We start from the raw sequence: 19,813 nt of genomic DNA, 5'->3' as shown, positions 1-19,813 counted from the left end.
GCCCTATCCCCGTGATCCACCAGGGCCGATCCACCTAATCAGCACACCTTGGGACACTAGTGGTCAATTTAGCATGGCTAATCCTTGCACATAACTTGCACATCTTTGGACTGTGGGACGAAACGGGAGCACCCGGAGGAAACCCACGCAGACACGAGGAGAATGTGCAAACTCCACACAGACAGTGACCCAAGGCCAGAATCGAACTCGGGTCCCTCGCACTGTGAGGCAGCAGTGCTAACCACTGTGCCACATAGAAACATAGAAACTCTACAGTACAGAAAGAGGCCATTCGGCCCATCGAGTCTGCACCAACCACTGTGGGAGGAAACCGGAGCACCCGGAGGAAACCCATGCAGACACGAGGAGAATGTGCAAACTCCACACAGACAGTGACCCAAGCCGAGAATTGAACCCAGGTCCCTGGAGCTGTGAAGCAGCAGTGCTAACCACTGTGCTACCGTGCCACCCTTCCATCATGCTGCCTGCATCACAAACATATGTTACCCAAAACATGGAAAGGACTTCATGCTTGTCTCTGCTAAAGCAGACTTCATTACAGGATAGAATGGCTCAAGAAATACTTAGTAATTAAACTACAATAGGTCCCCATCTCCTAAAGCAACTTTGGTGTCACAATAAAAACCACTTTGCTTAGTTCAATGTCTGCACAAAAATATAATTCTGCATTTAACCACGAAGCACCCTGGTACTTTCCGAACACTAAGTGTACCCAGATAATGCTTCATCAAGTCAAACCACAAGTGGAACTTTAAAATGTATGAGCAAATTTGGATCAATTGAAGATTAAAAACTACATATAGGCCTTTACATATTGTTTTAGCACATGTTTAACACAACTGTCATCTCTTTTTAGAGCAGCTTCAGCAAGTGTTACATCTGTAACCTATCCCATATTTGATAAGGTACCACACAGGATAGCAAAGATCATGGTAGACCAAATTATGGAGACCAAGATGGTTAGGGGCAAAAGAAAAAAAAATGGGTGGGTGACCGAGGAAATTTCTCCAAATGGAAAGGTGTAAATAGAAACGGTGTTCGACAAATTTAAAGTTTATTTTATTATTGTCACAAGTAGGCATACATCGACACTGCAGTGAGGTTACTGTGAAAATCCCCAGTGTCCATATTGAAGCCACGATTGGCCATCATATTGATTGGCCATGCTAACCTGCCCCTTAGTGTCAGGAGGACTAGCTAGGGTAAATGCCTGGGGTAATGGGGATAGGGCTTGGGTGGGATTGTGGTCAGTGCAGACTCGATGAGCTGAATGGCCTCCTTCTGCACTGTAGGGATTCTATGAAGCCATTCTATTTACAAAACACACACAAAAATGATCTGGAATTAGGAGTTAGGGAACAACATAGAAATTTGTTGAAGACACCAAATTGGAGGACACTCCTAGAATCCCCTGTAGTACAGAAGGAAGCCATTCAGCCCATCGAGTCTGCACCGACTCTCTGAAGAACACCTCATCCAGGCCTATCTGCGCATTTACCACGGCTAGTCCACCTACCCTACAAATCTTTGGATTGTGGGAGGAAACCAGAGCACCCAGAGGGAAACCCACGCAGACACGGGGAGAACTTGCAAACTCCACAGTGTCCCAAACCAGAATCAAACTCGGATCCCTGGTGCTGTGAGGCAACAGTGCTAACCACCATGCCAAAGGTCATGAAAGACTGCTTGGTTTGTTAGCTGAGAAGCAAGGTCGCAAATGAAGTTCAATAAAATAATTCAATTTGAAAGAATAGGGGACCCTGGACTCCCTGCTTCCCGTGCATCCCATCCCTCCCCCCTCCTCACCCGCCCCAGCCTTTGCTATGACAATAATAGCTTACTTTAGATAGTGCTTTTTGGGTGGGGAAATACCTGAAGGGCTCCTTCTCAGGCATAAGAAATTACATGGGTGCCCACCCGCAGACGTAGATACTAGGGAAAGTGGCCAAATATTATTTATTGGAGTCAACGAGCATAGGGACTTTGTAGTTTACCACTAAACAGTGAAGTACTGCTAACACTCTCACAACAGCCCAAGAAGAGCATTTAACGGTGTGGCCAGTGCATCAAGATCATAGAGTCAGAGGTTTACAGCATGGAAACAGGCCCTTCAGCCCAACTTGTCCACGCTGTCCAGTTTTTGCTACTAAGCTAGTCCCAATTGCCCGCATTTGGCCAATATCCCTCTATACCCACCTTACCCATGTAACAGCCTAAATGCTTTTTAAAAGACAAAATTGTACCTGCCTCGACTACTGCCTCTGGCAGCTCGTTCCAGACACTCACTACCTACTGAGTGAAAAACGTGCCCCTCTGGACCCTTTTGTTTTTCACCCCTCTCACCTTAAACCTACGCCCTCTAGTTTTAGACTTCCCTACCTTTGGGAAAAGATGTTGACTATCCAGCTGATCAATGCCTCTCATTATTTTATAGACCTCAAGGAACTGTTTAGAATGAGATTTACAAACAAAAGGAGACTCGATCGTAAATCATATGGACCTGCGTTTATTTTTGAAGAGTGAGATAATTAACAACCATCCCATTTCCCCACTGAGTTGTTCCAAGGTCTGTGGGTATATGCCTTTCAGCTAGGAGGCATCACAATGAAGCTCAATTTTGTTCTCCACCGACTGATAGTAAGAGGGTGAATGGTGGCTTCATTTTCCTTTCGTCAACTAAAGGTCATTAAACAGTGCTCCTGCAAGTTCTATGACTTCACTCAGACTAGAAATCAAATTCGTGATTTTTCAGGTCTGTAAATGATTTAAATACTTCAACAGGTCGTTCTTAGATAAAACGCAACCAAGTTCACCACGTGCATCCAAATTTGAATTTTCTGTAATTACCTAAATATAAACAAACTCCCAGAAGGAAAAAAAATAGTATCATCGAATCCCTACAGTGCATCAAGTCTGCACCAACTCGCTCTGACAGGGTATCTTACCCAGGCCTTTTTACCCCATCCTATCCCCGTAAACCGAGGCATTTACCATGGCTAATCCATATAACCTACACATCTTTGGACTGTGGGTGGAAACCGGAGCACCCGGTGGAAACCCACACAGACATGGGGAGAACATGCAAACTCCACACAGACAGTCACCCGAGGCTGGAATTAAACCCGCATCCCTGGCGCTGTGAGGGAGCTGTGCTAACCACTGTGCCACCCTGCTGCACTAAAGTTAAAGTTTATTTATTTGTCACAAGTAGGCTTACATTAACACTGCAATGAAGTTACTGTGAAAATCCCCTAGTCGCCACATTCTGGCACCTGTTTGGGTACACTGAGGGAGAATTTAGCATGGCCAATGCACCTAACCAGCACTGTGGAAGGAAAGCGGAGCACCCGGAGGAAACCCACGTAGACACGGGGAAAACTCACCTAGACATGGGGAAACATGCTGACTCCGCACAGTGACCCAAGCTGGGAATCGAACCAGGTCCCTGATGTGAGGCAGAAGTGGTTATGCTCTATTTTCTTTCAACTTGCAACAAAAGATTAAAATCTATATTTTTCTTGATGTAACCAGCAAATTTGCATTTTAAGTTGAATAGCAAAATTTTAATGTAAACCTTGCAGAAGAGAAAAATATATCTCAGTAAGGCGGCACGGTAGCACAGTGGTTAGCACTGCTGCTTCACAGCTCCAGGGACCTGGGTTCGATTCCCGGCTTGGGTCACTGTCTGTGTGGAGTTTGCACATTCTCCTCGTGTCTGCGTGGGTTTCCTCCGGGTGCTCCGTTTTCCTCCCACAGTCCAAAGATGTGCGGGTTAGGTTGATTGGCCATGCTAAAATTGCCCCTTAGTGTCCTGAGATGCGTTGTTTAGAGGGATTAGTGGGTAAAATATGTAGGGATATGGGGGTAGGGCCTGGGTGGGATTGTGGTCGGTGCAGACTCGATGGGCCAAATGGCCTCTTTCTGTACTGTAGAGATTCTATTCTATGATAATGGATAGTTAAAATTCTGTAATAGAACAGAGATGATTGAACAAAGCCGTTTGGTTAATAAATCCCTGTTCAGAGATGATGACTAAAGCCCTGTTTTGGTTGAGAGATTATTAATAAAGCCCTATCTTGGATAAGAGATGTTTAATAAAGCCCTGTTTTAGTTGAGAGATGATGACTAAAGCCCTGTTTTGGCTCAGAGATGTTTATTAAAGCCCTGTCTTGGTTGTGAGATGATTACTGAAACCCTATTTTGGTTGAGAGATGATGAATAAAGCCCTATTTTGATTGAGAAATGATTACTAAAGCCCTGTTTTGGTTGAGAGATGATGAATAAAGCCCTATTTTGATTGAGAAATGATTACTAAAGCCCTGTTTTGGTTGAGATGATGATGAATAAAGCCCTGTTTTGGTTGAGTGGGACTGGGTTCAGGATGGTGCAGCCTGCTCACTAGGCCCTGCGGTTACCATGGTACCGCTGGCCGCTCGCAGGTGGTAGAGGCCCAGGCTCAGCACGATCACGGCCAGCGCCACGGCCATGGCGGCCAGCTCCAGCATCCCCCGCTGGCCCGGGCCCCCAAGTCAACACCCGGACACCGAGCCGGGCCCACCCACAGCAAGGCCCCGCACCCCTGAAGAGTGACCCCGGGCCCGGGGTGGGGGGAGGCAGCCGGGGGGGGGGGGGGGGAAGAGGAGAATCGGGGGGGCTGGGGGTGAGATTTAAGGGGTGGGGAGGAGAATTGGGGGGCGGGGGGGAGAATTGGGAGGGTTCAGGGGGAGAATTGGGGGTGGGGATAATGAGGGGAGAGAATAGCAGGAAGAATGAAAAGAGAAGGGGAGATGTGGGGAGAAGGGGCGAGGGGGAAGCATGTGGGGTGCAAGAGCAATCATTAGTTGTTCAGAGACAGAAAGAGGGGAGAAAATTTGGGGGTGCGTGCAGGAAAAGAGGTGTTCAGGAAGGAGGAGGAGGGAGAAAGTGGTGAGTGAAGTTTAAGCTTATTTATTAGTGTCACAAGTCGGCTTACATTAACACCACAATGAAGTTACTGTGAAAATCCCCTCATCGCCACATTCCGGCACCTGTTCGGGTACACTGAGGGAGAATTTAGCATGGCCAATGCACCTAACCAGCGCGTCTTTCGGACTGTGGGAGGAAACCGGAGCACGCAGAGGAAACCCACACAGACACGGGGAGAACGTGTAAACTCTGCAGAGACAGTGACCCAAGCAGGGGAATTGAACCCGGGTCCCTGGCGCTGTGAGGCAGCAGTGCCAACCACTGTGCCACCGTGCCACCCAGTTGCTAAGTTGGGGTTATCAGCATCAGCTCCTGGGGAGGAAGCGGGTTGGGGGGGGGGGGGAGAGGGGAAGAGTCAAGGGAAAGAATCAGTGACAGCTCACAGCAAAGGGACTTGATCCGCACTGAAAGTTGAGCAAGGTGTGGGCATCACAGGTGTGAATTAATCATTCATGGAGCTGCGGCTGGTGAGAAGCAAGGGAGATTAGTGGCACAGTATGCCCCACATGCCTGGGTTGGTGGGGGCTAATTCCGAGCAGCAGTGTGGCACAGTGAAGGTGGGAGACAACCATGGACAGAGCATAAATGATGAATGGACAATCAAAATGGGAAATAATTGTCAGCAGAACAGTAACCAAAAATAAATGCATGATCAGTAATCACGGAATGATGCACAGCACAATGCCAGACCCCTGGGCAGGTGGCAGCACTGTGTAACACTGAACACATACATCTCTGGTCTACCCAGTGAAGTGCTTCACACACAAACATTGAAAGCACAGCTGACTGGGCCCACAGTTGTGCATTACAGTCACAGTCTATAAAATGCTACACTGGACTACTGATCTAATGCGGTTTGTCACGCTGGCCGTATATGATTCATTGGAGTCAACAAGCGTACAGAGGCTTCCCATAGTTTTCCATTAAGCAGCAGAGGGACACTAACACTCGCACTGTAGCCTAAGAATGCATTTGATGGGGTGGCCTACGCGCCACCCTCCAAAATCAAGCGAGAGCTATGAACAGAAGGAGGGAGACCTGATCACAAATCACATGGAGCAGAGTTGATTATTTAAAGAACGAGTCCACAATCTAATTAGCTGCCGTCCAATTTTTTCTCCCCCCCCCACCCCCCACCCCCCTCGCCACCCCGAGGAAATCCTCTTGAGGGAATTCAAAATCAAATCACGTTTCTTTTGTGTGTTGCGATGGTCTACATTGTTGTGCCCAAGGGATTGCTTGTACTATTGTCCCAGCCCAAAATTTGGGGATTTTCCATTATCCGCCAGGGGAAACCTCCATTGTGGTAAATTACGAGATGTTGCATTGTATATCAGAATGAACCAATTCTTTAAACTGAAATGAGTCACACTTGGCAGGCATGGCTGGGCATTCTTTCTACTGGTTGAAGGAATTCAATAGCACGGAGGTGTTTATGACCCTAATGAATAGGCTGCTTCCCTCACTCACAAAGTCTGAGATCACAGTGCCGTACATGCATGTTTGTGATGGTTGTGGTTATCGTCCTCCCCACCCACCCCGTTCTCCTAATCTGGGTGACTTTTTCCCTGCGTACACACGGCCTGAACATAACAAGAAAGCTTATTCAAAGAACGGACTGCTGTACGGAGCAGGAAGGAATCCGATCCAAGATTATAATGGGCGGCATGGTAGCATAGTGGTTAGCACTGCTGCTTCACAGCTACAGGGGCCTGAGTTCGATTCCCGGCTCGGGTCACTGTCTGTGTGGCGTTTGCACATTCCCCTCGTGTCTGCGTGGGTTTCCTCCGGGTGCTCCGGTTTCCTCCCGCAGTCCAAAGATGTGCGGGTTAGGTTGATTGGCCATGCTTAAATTGCCCTTAGTGTCCTGGGATGCGTAGGTTAGAGGGATTAGTGGGTAAATATATGGGGGTAGGGCCTGGGTGGGATTTGGTCGGTGCAGACTCGATGGGCCGAATGGCCTCTTTCTGTGCTGTAGGGATTCTAAGATTCTAAGATAACTTCAGTATTTTCCAGATCTTGGATCTTTTTTAATTGCCCCAGTATTGACCACTTAGCTTACCCCCCGCTCCCCACCTCACCCTTTAATCTACTAAAGCTAACTCCAAATCTTTTATGATGTAGAGTGGGGATCAGGCAGAACCTTGCACTGTAAGAATCACCAGCACTCTCACCTCTTCCCTTCAACAAAACCCTCGGTTTCACTCTCCACAGATGGTACTTGTCCCGCGTTGAGCATTTCCTGCATATTCTGCTTTTATTTCAGATTTCCCGTATTTGCAGTGTTTTGCTTTTGTTCCACAGTGTTCCACTGAGGCACAGTGGTTAGCACTGCTGCCTCACAGCACCAGGGACCCAGGTTCAATTCCGGCATTGGGTGATTGTGTGGAGTTTGAACATCCTCCCTGCGTGGGTTTCTTCCAGGTGCTCCAGTTTCCTCCCACAATCCAAAGATGTGCGGGTTAGGTTGATTGATTTGATTTGATTTATTATTGTCACATGTATTAACATAGTGAAAAGTATTGTTTCTTGCGTGCTATACAGACAAAGCATCCCGTTCATTGAGAAGGAAACGAGAGAATGTAGAGTTACAGTCATAGTTAGGGTGTAGAGAAAGATCAACTTAATGCAAGATTAAGTCCAATCAAATGTCTGACAGCAGCAGGGAAGAAGCTGTTCTTGAGTCGGTTGGTATGTGACCTCATGGCCATGCTAAATTGCCTCTTAGTGTCAGGAGGATTAGCTAGGTAAATGTTTGGGTTTATGGGGATAGGGTCTGGGTGGGATTGTTATCAGTGCAGACTTGATGGGCCAAATGGCCTCCTTCTCCACTGTAAGGATTCTATGATTCTTGTAACTGCCTGTTTCCAGCTGAACCATAGTGTTTCAATGTTTGTGAGGTCCTCCTGTAAATTTGGTGGTGACCCGAGACTAGCTTAATAACGCAAAACCATGAGCAATTCTAGCACCTCTCTCCCCATGAAGTATCAAAATCTTCGTGAAAACAGAGGTGCTGGAGATGTTGTTACAGCTACGTATGGGCACGGATCCACTGTACGTTAAAGATTTGTGCTTTCCCCGCTGCACAACTGCTCAGGTGTCAGCCGGGGATTCTGTTGGTAGCACTCTTGCCCAGGAGTCAGAAAGTTGTGGAGTCACATCTCACTCCAGGGACCTGAACATGTGCTCGAAGCTGACACTTCAGTGCATTACTGAAATAGAGCTGCGCTGATGAAGGGCTGCCTTTCGGAAGCGACGTGAAAACTGAGACTGCATCTTCTCTCTCAGGTGAATGGAAATAATCCCATGGCACTTTCTCAAAGAAGAACAAACAACAGTACAGCACAGGAACAGGCCCTTCGGCCCTCCAACCCTATGCCGATCACAATGCCTGCCTAAACTAAAACTGTATACACTTATGGAGCCCGTATCCTTCCATTCCCATCCTATTCATGTATTCATCTAGATGCCTCTTAAATGCCACTATCGTACCTGCTCCCACCACCTCCCCGGGCAGCGCATTCCAGACATTTACCACCCTCTGTGTGAAAAAACTTGCCTCGCACATCTCCTCTAAACTTTTCCCCACGCACCTTAAACCTGTGTCCCCTAGTACTTGACTCTTCCACCCTAGGAAAGAACATCTGACTATCCACTCTGTCCATACCATTTATAATCTTGTTAACCTCCATCAGGCCAGCCCTCAACCTCCGTCGTTCCAGTGAGAACAAACTCGAGTTTATCCAACCTCTCCTCATAGCTAATACCCTACAGACCAGGCAACATCTTGGTAAACCTCTTCTGTACCCTCTCCAAAGCATCCACATCCTTCTGGTAGAGTGGCCACCAGAATTGAACACTATATTCCAAATGAATATTCCAAGTGAAGGGAGTTCTTTCTTTTGTGTTGACCAATAATTACCCCTCAACCAATATCACTAAAACAGATTATCTGATCATTATCACATTGCTGTTTGAGAGATCTTGCCCTATGGTAAATTGGTTGTTGCATTTCCTGCATTGTAACTGTACCTCAAAAGTATTTAACTGGTGGTAAGGCCCAGAGGTTCTGAAAGACAGTCCTGGCACATGGAAACAGGAGTAAGCCATTCAGTCCAGCAGGAATATTCCACCATTAAATGAGGTTGTGGCTGATTTCTAACCCAATTCCATTTGCCTGCTTCTGCCTCATATCTCTTGATACCTTTGGTTAACAAGAGTCTCATCAATATGCAATGATACTGTGCCTTTAAGAAATGTATTTTAATCATGTTCTTTGCAGGATGTTTCGAGCAGGCCCTGGAAGTTATCGGCACCGTGATGTCTGTGACCAGTGTCCGTTATAGCTGCTGAGGCAGTATAATTGATATCATGTTGATTTTAATCTGGATTAATGCAGTGTTCTGGGGTTTCGTGGTCATTTGGGGATTGCTGGGTGCAGCTTGATTTGGGGGTGATTGACAAGTCGGGTGATACATCTGGGGACAGTCTTTTTCCACAGAAAAATCCAAGTTTTAGTTTCATTTTCTCAGCTGCTGTCAGAAGCTGGTGGAAGAAGGCAGTATCTCTCTCTCCAGAGTCTTGCTGTAAGTCCCAGGACTGGGAAGCCTCAAAGATTTGACCCAACATTCAAAAGACCAATTCACGGCAGGTGTTAAAAAGCTGCAAATCCAGCATCAAGTGAGCATACTTGTTTCTGTGCCAAGTCTAAAGAAGGGTGTATATTTGTGGAACGGTGTTCAACTTGGAACAGCAGAAATAGCTAGCTGTTAGGAGTTATACTGTGTTATGTTTAAATGTTGTAATTGGTAAAAATTAAGCTAATTTCTTTTTGTTATATTTTGACGGTATTCTTAAATAAACTTTGTTTGATAAAAGCTTCCTAGTGGGTCACTTGGATCAACACCTTATGCTCACCCTAATGCCAAAATCAAATGTAAAACTTAGAGTCTAGGCTAGACTTCATAAAACACCTTGGAGTTTTTTATCTGGATCTTAACAAATACCCATCTAGAAATCTACTAATGTAGCAAGGAAGTTATAATAGACCTTTTATAAAGAGATTTGACCTCATTCAGAATATTATGTCCAATTCTGAGCTCCACTCTTTAGGAAAAATGTGAAGGCTTTAGAGAGGGTGCAGAAAAGACTTACGAGAGCGGTTCTGGGGATAAAATACTTCAGTTATGTGGATAGGTCGGAGAAACTGAGGCTGTTCTTCTCAGAGAAGCAAAGGTTAAGAGAAGATTTGATGGAGGTGTTCAAAATTCCTGAGGCCTAGACAGAAATAAATTATTCCCATTGGCTGAAGAGTGGAATGCACTCCCTAAGGTGGTGTGAGAGGAAGATTCAATTGAGGCTTTCCAAAAGGGAATTGGATAAACACCGGAAGGGAAAATGCTTGCAGGCTTACAGGAATAAGGTGGAGGAGTGGGACAAGCTGAAGCGTACTTGCAGAGAGCTGGCATGGACTAGATGGGCCGAATTGCCTCCTGAGCTCTATGGTTAGCTCCGGAATGCACTTACTTGGGTCAACTGAAGTATCAGTCAATGAATTATCACCAGAGAAAATTTATCATGGCATTATATATGTTGGCAGAATATTGAACGATGCCCATCCGATACTGATGTACAATTGGTACAGAGCTTTTTCTGTTCCTGCATACAATGCATTACCAAAGCAATGTGGTCAGATGTGAGGGAAAGAAACTTGTGTAGCTTGGCCCAGCTCCAAAAGAGCAGACCAGGCACAGGAGAACAATCATCCTGGGTTTGTTCAGCAATATACTAAAGCATTAACAAAACCCTGGCTTGGTCAAATCTAATTAGAAGCTAGCCTCACATCGGATAATCCCTGGTCCCTTCCACTCACATTGATGTGTTAGCATCTGTTGCATTGAATAAACTCTGCATCACATGCAATAACACATTAGCATCACGTCAAAAGAAAATAATATCTATGAGAGAGGGAGTATGTGTGCTGGTACAGTGCTCCTCTTCTGTCTTTATAAAATGGGTTACCAAGGCAATAGCAGCAAGCAGAAGGGGCATGGAAACTTGTTACTTGGCACTGTTCCAAAATGGCAAGTCTGGCACAGGGACAGCCAGCAGTCTTGGGCCATTCAAAAGTTTACTTCAGAAAAGACATGTTTCAAGGCTCCCCTTAAATGCCTCAGTTGTAAACACACTGCCAAGTGAGAAAACTGAGCCTTATAAACCATTTAAGATCTCACTTTCGATTTCCAATCTGTACTGTAAACCGTGTTGCCAAATGACACCCTATCCACACCGCACAGCGCACGAGGAACCTCAGACCAAAGCAGCACCCGTCGGACGGGACGACTGGGACGGGAGGAATATTGTGCTGTTAAATTGGCGAAGGTGGTGGGGAGGAAAGAGGAGGTAGGCAGCTCGAACTGAGAGAAAGGCAAAGCAGTCGGTGCAAACCCGATGGGCCAAAATGGCCGCCTCCTGCACTGTAAGGATTCTATGGAAATTCAAAGAGACTACAAGCATGAACTGGAAGGTTAGTGGAGAAACACACCAGTGATAACTTTGGGGGCGGTTGGGTTAGAGGAGAAAAAGAAGCCAAAGACTTCCAGAATGAACAGTGTGTAGAGCGGACAGGAAGAAAAATGCTTCTATGTCGAAGTGACAAAGGCATTTTTAAAAAAAATCAGAGTGCACCACTACATATCAACATTGGCTTGCAATTACTCCACAAGAAATGAGTGGGCAGACTTGAAAATCTCCCATTGGAGAGAGTGATGGAATGTTCGGAAGTTACAACAAGCTGCTGCTCTTTCAGTCTTAACTAGACATTGGAGCTTCTATATTAAATAGAGCGACACAGAATTGCAGCACAGAAACATGGCATTCAACCTGATTTCAATGCTGGTGATTATGTCCTACATAAACCTCTCCCCATCCCTGCTCCATCTAACATGGCCTTATATTCCTTTCTCTCTCGTGTACTCATAGAAACTAGAAGCAGGAATAGGCCATTCGGCTCTTCGAGACTGATCCACCCCATTCATCTTGATCATCGAATTCAATATCCTGATCCTCCCCCCCAAATCCCCTTGATCCCTTTAGCTCCAATTTCTTCTTGAAATCAGAACAACGTTTTGGCCTCAACTACATTCTGTGGTGGTGAATTCCACACATCCGCCACTCTCTGGGTGAAGAAATTTCTCCTCACCTCAGTTCTAAAAGGTTTACCCCTTATCCTCAAACTATGACCTCGAGTTCTGGACTCCCCCACCATTGGGAACATTCTTTCTGAATCTACCCTATCTAACCCTGTTAGAATTTTACTCACTCAACTTCCCCTCAGAGGTGACTTAATGTTTTTCACCTCAATTATTCTTTGCGGTAGCAAGTTCCATATTCTAACTAAAAAAGAAGTTAAAATCATAATAATGGAACATTCTGCTTTTCTGGAGCTGTCAGGTCAGCTTTTGTTAGTTCATGCCATGTCAAGACTCTAAATCCATCTCCTCAACTGTCACCACCCTGCTTAAAAAAACAAACTCAGAATACTCTCGCCAGATAACCCAAGTTTGGGAGAGCGGATGTACAATTCAACTAGACACACCATGATAAAGCTTCACAAGCCTTTTGCTTAGCTACTGATGAAGGGAGAAAAGTCTCTACGGGTTAGACTTTTCATCCATCTCATAGGCACCTTCTGAAACCCTGACAGAATGACATATTGATACAGGGAACAAGGGAGTGAAGCTTTAAGTTTCATACACAGCTCTTCATAAATAGGTAGAATAAATGACAAGGTTTAGGAAGAGAATGGATGTTGGTGGTATTTTAGTCGACCGCCCACTGACCAACAAAACAAATTCTGCTCCCAACAGCGTCAGAGAATTCAAACCTTTGTTAAATATATTTAAATGCCACGAGTTCTGCCAAGTGCAGAGTTAGTGATGTTGCCGACATTCCCGAGAACTGCAGTTTATGAATACACCTTGGCACAAGCTGCCACTTTGTTGGTATTTGAATCTGTAACAGATTAGTGGTTGCACAAAGGCACTAGTTTTGCTTTTTCTCCATCGCACAAGGGCAGAATATCACGCTACTTTGTTAGATACTTATGGACAGTCGACCACCCCTGCAGTTCTCAGAGCCACATTCACATCCAGTTATCACATCAAACCAGCTGTGAGGTTTTATTTCTGCACCCACCCTCCCAATATACAGAGCAGGTGCACATCAACATTTACAATGGCAACGACAGGGGAAGATCCCATTACGAAGCTTTGCGGCTTCAAGTCCCATTTTGTTCTCGACACAAACCTTTCGCTAAAGTTCATTTCAAGGGATTTAATAAGAATTAAACTGGGTCCTTTAAAGCATGGTTTCCTACGTTAAAATGGTCAGCACGCTTCAAGAATATTTCACTGGCTTTGAAGCACTTTGGAATGTTCTGACATCATGAAAGGCGGCAAACGAATATAATTTCCATGTTTCTGAATCACTTTTGTCTTACAATGCAACCTACATGTTTCGTACCATTCAATGAAGCCAAATTGTATGCACAGACCTACGTTACCAACTCTCCTCAATTACCATTAGATCATAAGACATAGGAGCAGAATTAGGCCACTCAGCCCATCGAGTCTGCTCCGCCATTCAATCATGGCTGATATTTTTCTCATCCCCATTCTCCTGCCTTTTCCCCATAATAAGAAGTCTCACAACACCAGGTTAAAGTCCAACAGGTTTATTTGGTAGCAAATACCATGTTGGACTTTAACCTGGTGTTGTGAGACTTCTTACTGTGTTTACCCCAGTCCAACGCCGGCATCTCCACATCATGACTACCATTTTCCCCATAACCCCTGATCCCCTTATTAATCAAGAACCTATCTATCTACCCAGGGGTCTTTCAGAATGGGGCATGAACTGGTCAGGCACTGCCATTAGGCACCCAAAGTAACTTTGTTCAACACGACAGCACCCTACTCCCCCCACGCCACCACCCCTCCCCCCCCCCCACTCTCTCATACATCACTGCTGCTGTTAGAGAGAAACCAGTTCCAGATGTGAATGGAAACAGGAACCAGCTTGTGGAGGAACAGTCAAGAGTTTAGATGTTGGGGTGGGGAGGAAGAGATAGACAGAATGGGAAAAGTGTGGCTACACTGGACTGGGGGGGAGGGGGGGTTCTGGGTAGAAGGGGTATATAAAGGAGACTAAGGAATGGAATAGGCTTCGGGAAATCTTAGTGATTGGGTGTTGCCCTGAGAGAGTTGCAGCAACTAAAAAAAAGCGCAAAATCAAACCCGGCGACATTATGGTGAACAATTGCTTCAACTTTGTGACCCAATGGGGAAGATGACTTCTAGGATTCTGGAAGAACCAAGGACATAAAGGGGGAAGGAAAAAAAAAAATCACATTTGATCCGGTGATGGTCATACCAACTTCATAGACTGGTACAGCACAAGAGGCTATTCTGTCCATCATGTGGGTGCTGGTTCTGTTTCAGAGCTATCCAATTTGTCCAGCAATTTCCCTACCGCCCTGCAAATTTTCCCTTCCAAAATGTTTTTTTTTTGAAGTTGCTATCGAATCTGCTCCCACTGCCCATTTGTATCAGAACACCAAACCTAAATATTTGTACAGCTGTGGCAATGTAAATTCCCCCACTCGCAATTATTGGGACAAGTTTCTAAATCTCACCGGATCAATGGAGACCCTTCGATTCTTGGACTGATGGACAGCGTTGTTCTGGTTTCCATATTTGGACATGTAGGTCCGCGGAGGTACCTGAGGTGGGAGAGTCTTACTTCTACTGACTGGCTTCCCGGAGGTTTCCCCCTTCTTATCTTTCCCCTTGCAGATGGAGTTAGGGCCAATGCTCCCAACTCTGATCAGCTTTGTATTTTCCCCATAGGTAGACATTAAATTCAGTTTCGTTATGGCATCATTCAAGTCATCGTAATCAATGAGCTCAAACTCTTCATCAGAAATCCTTTGGCCAGGGTAAATGTTTGGTGGTTCCACAATTTTGCCATTCGAATCATCGTTGCTTGGAGAGAACAGATTGATGTCATTCGGAATGGACAATTTCTTGATGCTGTTGCTGGGCAGCCCCTTGGACCAATGGTCTGTCAACGTGGTGTTTCGACTGGTCCCGAGAGGAACTCGTGGTGGGACTGGTGGAGCATAGTCAATGATGGAATAGTCTTGTTGACAAGGTGTCCCATCAGTGGTGAGGAGCCCTGGATGGGTTGGTTGCTGTGTGGAGCCACTGATGGAGGAGTTTGTGGTGGTGGTCGTGGCAGTTGTGGCTGTGGTAACATCCTTCCACAAGGAATAGTATTCTGGGTCCTCTTGGCATTGCTGGTCCGGAGGCCCTGGAACTGAGGTAGTGGATGAACTCGCAGTGCCTCGATTTGATAAAGAGGAGCCTTTGCTATAATTGAGACCGGGGTCTGACCCTGAAAGGCCATGGGACCCCTTAATGGCGTTGCGGTCATTCCTCAGTTGGCTGTAATCCAATAAAGGCTCCTCAAATGAAATCAGCTGCATGCTGTTAATGTGTTTGGGCTTGCCGTCATCCCTCGATGTCGTGCTGCTCTGTCGAAGCCTCGAAAGGGCATCATACTCCATCTGAAGAGCCTCCGCCAGGGCCAGCTCCTGCCGGCTGATCCCAGAGAACTCCCAGGGTTTCCAGTGTTCCTTGCTGCCCGTGGGTTGCGACATCCTAATGGCTGGTGTGGGGTGGAACTTACTTCTGGAACAGGTGACCAACGAACAAAGTCATAATGGATTGCACCTAAAAAAAGAAAAAACAAAAGGCTTTAAATCAATCTCTTCCTAAGCCATTCCGAGGCCAGATCTGTGGTGTAAGTGGAGAAGTAACACTATATTCTGCACCCTCTCCTTCTACCCTATGTACTCTATGAATGGTATGTTTTGTCTGTATAGCGCACAAGAAACAATATTTTCACTGTATCCCTGTACATGTGACAATAATAAATCAATTGTTGTGGGGAAATTAAAGAAATGGTTACCTGACACACAAAATGGTTCCCTGGGAAGGGACATTAAGAGGCACTGGCTTTTAGCACGGACAGTTACTTAAAGTTAAAACATGCAGGAACCAAAATACTGCAGGAAGCTAGTCAGAGCTTGAGGCACTTTAAGATAAGGGCAGACCCAGAACAACAAGACTGATAATAAGATCAGCCACAAATGGGAACATAAATGCAACAACATCAGCCACTGAATGTATAGATCGAAACCAGTCATTGATAGAGGAAATGTATCCATTCTATGTACAATGATGTGTTAACTGTCCATGTCTGTACCTGATGTGCTAACTATCGATCACCATGATCTGTCTACTCAACTTATAACGATGTGTTAAACGGCTAATATCCATACTGCCTATTGTCGAAAAGGTATAAAAATGATCAACTGCTATTGTGTAATTGAGAAGGTAGCTGCCAAGTACTGTGGAGTACCAGTGCTGTCTCCCGAAGCTTCGTGTCCGAAATAAAACTGTATTATTGAACCTCCAAGTCTGACTCCGGTGGTAAATTTCCCACAACAAAATCAAACAGATAAATGAAGCAAAATTGTTGCACTTGAAATAAATTTCCAACATAAAATCTTTGTATGAGTGCTGAAGGAATCTTCAAGAAGTGTTAATATCCTTTAATAAAGTGCTCTGTTAAATACTGGGAAGACTGGGGGCCATGCTAAATTCTCCCTCAGTGCACCCGAACAGGCGCCGGAGTGTGGCGACTAGGGGATTTTCACAGTAACTTCATTGCAGTGTTAATGTAAGCCTGCTTGTGACAATAATAAATAAACTTTGAAACCAAAAAAGAGAATACTGGAAAATCTCGGCAGGTCTGGCAGTATCTGTAAGTAGAGAAGAGTTGATGTTTCGAGTCCAGGTGACCCTTTGTCAAAAGCACATTATTTTTTCAAAGAACTTCAACAAATTGGCAAAACATAATTTCCCTCCCGTAAAACCATGTGTACTCTGCCTGATTACCTTGAATTTATTTATGTGCCCTGCTATAATGTCTTTATGATGTGGAGATGCCAGCATTGGACTGGGGTAAACACAGTAAGAAGTCGAACAACACCAGGTTAAAGTCCAACAGGTTTATTTGGTAGCAAAAGCCACTGGCTTTCAGAACAGGCTGTTCCTTCGTCAGGTGGGTGTTCCGAAAGCTTGTGTGGCTTTTGCTACCAAATAAACCTGTTGGACTTTAACCTGGTGTTGTTAGACTTCTTATAATGTCTTTAATCATAGCTTCTAACATTTTCCCTATGACAGAAGTTAAGCTCACAGGCCTGTAGTTTCCTGCTTTCTGTCTCCCTTTTTGAAAACAGGAGTTATATTGCAAGTAGCGAATGTAAAGAATTCTTGCCCACAATGTGCAGCAATGTCTAATTGCTTGCAGGAGCTGGGTATCTGAAGAGCTAGAAGTAATGCTGAGGGGAAGTATCAGCAGTGACGCTGTCTCCCAACCACAAACACACTCCTGGAAACACTGACAAAATACAGCTGATCACATACATATGTATCAATGCATACTATTCTTCCATGCAAGAGAATGTACACTTTAAATGGTTCAGGGCTCTACCCCACTCTAAAAGTAGGAAAGTGATGCTACTGCTGTAGCATCTTAGTTAGTTAGTTAGACCACTTCTGGAGCACGATGTAAACTTTTGGTCTGCCTAATTAAGAATCATAGAATCCCTACAGTGCAGAAAGAGGCCATTTGGCCCATCGAGTCTGCACCGACCACAATCCCACCCAGGCCCTACCCCCATATCCCTACATATTTACCCACTAATCCCTCTAACCTACGCATCTCATAGAAATCATAGAAATCATAGAAACCCTACAGTGCAGAAGGAGGCCATTCGGCCCATCGAGTCTGCACCGACCACAATCCCACCCAGGCTCTACCCCCACATATTTACCCGCTAACCTACGCATCTCAGGGGCAATTTTAACCTGGCCAATCAACCTAACCCACACATCTTTGGACTGTGGGAAGAAACCGGAGCACCCGGAGGAAACCCACGCAGACACGAGGAGAATGTGCAAACTCCACACAGACAGTGACCCAAGCCGGGAATCGAACCCAGGTCCCTGGAGCTGTGAAGCAGCAGTGCTAACCATTGTGCTACCGTGCCGTCCAGCATGGTAAGAAAGGCTATTATATCATCAAAAGCAGTTCAGAGAGGGTTCACTAACTTTATTCCCGAGATGAAGGATATATCTTATGAAGTGGGTGGCATGGTGACACAGTGGTTAGCACTGCTGCCTCAGTGCCAGGGACCCGGGTTCAATTCCCACTTGGGTCACTGCCTGTGTGGAGTTTGCACGTTCTCCCCGTACCTGCGTGGGTTTCCTCCGGGTGCTCCGATTTCTTCCCACAGTCCAAAGATGTGCGGGTTAGGTGGATTGGCCGTGCTAAATTGCCTCTTAATGTTAGAGGGACTAGCTAGGGGGTTACAGGGATAGGGCCTGGGTGGGATTGTGGTCGGTGCAGACATGATGGGCCAAATGACCTCCTTCTGCACTGTAGGATTCTATGATCTATGAAAGGTTAGGCCTAAACCCAGCGGAGTACGGAAATTAGAAATACGAGCGGTGATATCATGGAAACACAGAGGGAACTTGGCAGGGGGGATACTGAGAGGATGTTTCCACTTATGGGGGAAGTCTACAACTAGGAAGTACAGTTTTAAAATTAGAGGTCGCTCATTCAGGATGAGATAAGGAGAATTTATTTCTCTCAGAAGGTTATTAGTCTGTGGAATTTTCTTCCAAGAGAGAAGTGGAGGTAAGGTCATTGAATATATTCAAGGCTGAGTTGGATATATTTTTGATGGACAATCGAGGGTTTATGGGAGGGAGTGGGGTGGGGGGAAAGCAGATACGAACATGGAGTTGAGGCCACAATTGGATCAGTCATGATCTTATCGAATGGCGGTGCAGGCTCAAGAGGCGGAGTGGCTCACTCCTGCCACTAATTTCTTGTGTTCTAGTCATTGAAGGAAGATAAAGAACTACTATTTTCAACTCCAAAAGGAGAAAAGAAAACTACTGAAATAGCACACATAGAAATCCGGCGCATTGACCACCTCACTCAAGGAGGTTGAAAAATAAAGTCTAATCCCAGGGGAAGCAGCAATTTGGCACTGGGAAGTTTGGGATTTAAAAGTTTATAGTTGTAGGAGGAAAAGAAAGCTGATGAAGATGCTGGAAGTAGCAGCGGCAAAATAATGCAGGTTCTGGAAACCTGACTAAAAACAAAATGCTGGTGGTGCACATCAGGTCAGGCAGCATCTGTCAAGAGAGAAGCAGAGTTAACGCTTCACGTTGCTCCACAGATGCTGCTGAGCATTTCCTGTGAGAGTAGGGTGTGATGAATCTTTATCTCAACACAAGGGAGGATAAGAAACATATAAGACTATGAAGGGAATAAGATAAGATAGAAGCAGGGAAGTTGTTTCCACTGGCGGGGCATGGCCTCAAAATAAGGGGGACCAGATTTAGGACTGAGTTGAGGAGGAACTTCTTCACACAAAGGGTTGTGAATCTGTGGAATTCCCTGCCCAGTGAAGCAGTTGAGGCTACCTCATTGAAGGTTTTTAAGGCAAGGATAGATAAATTTTTGAACGGCAAAGGAATTAAGGGTTATGGTGAGCGGGCGGGTAAGTGGAGCCGAGTCCACAAAAGGATCAACCATGATCTTATTGAATGGCGGAGCAGGCTTGAGGGGCCAGATGGCCTACTCCTGCTCCCAGTTCTTACGTTTTTATGTTCTTATGGAA

At 45.6% G+C, this 19,813-nt stretch overlaps 1 protein-coding gene across 2 annotated transcripts in view; it reads right to left on the bottom strand.

The window, feature by feature from the left end:
* pik3c2b (phosphatidylinositol-4-phosphate 3-kinase, catalytic subunit type 2 beta) overlaps window positions 1-19,813 on the bottom strand; it is a 191,054-nt gene that overhangs the window by 158,353 nt on the left and 12,888 nt on the right. For both annotated transcript variants that reach the window (XM_078242059.1, XM_078242060.1), the window contains exon 2: window positions 14,681-15,779. In XM_078242059.1, coding sequence (XP_078098185.1) covers window positions 14,681-15,706 — 1,026 coding nt within the window. In that variant the 5' untranslated portion in view covers window positions 15,707-15,779. The remainder of the gene's footprint in view (window positions 1-14,680; window positions 15,780-19,813) is intronic.

The sequence above is a fragment of the Mustelus asterias genome, chromosome 25 (assembly GCF_964213995.1).
Source record: "Mustelus asterias chromosome 25, sMusAst1.hap1.1, whole genome shotgun sequence".
Taxonomy (NCBI): domain Eukaryota; kingdom Metazoa; phylum Chordata; class Chondrichthyes; order Carcharhiniformes; family Triakidae; genus Mustelus; species Mustelus asterias.
The sequence above is the reverse complement of the archived record's forward strand: the minus strand, read 5'-3'. Positions and strand labels throughout refer to the sequence as shown.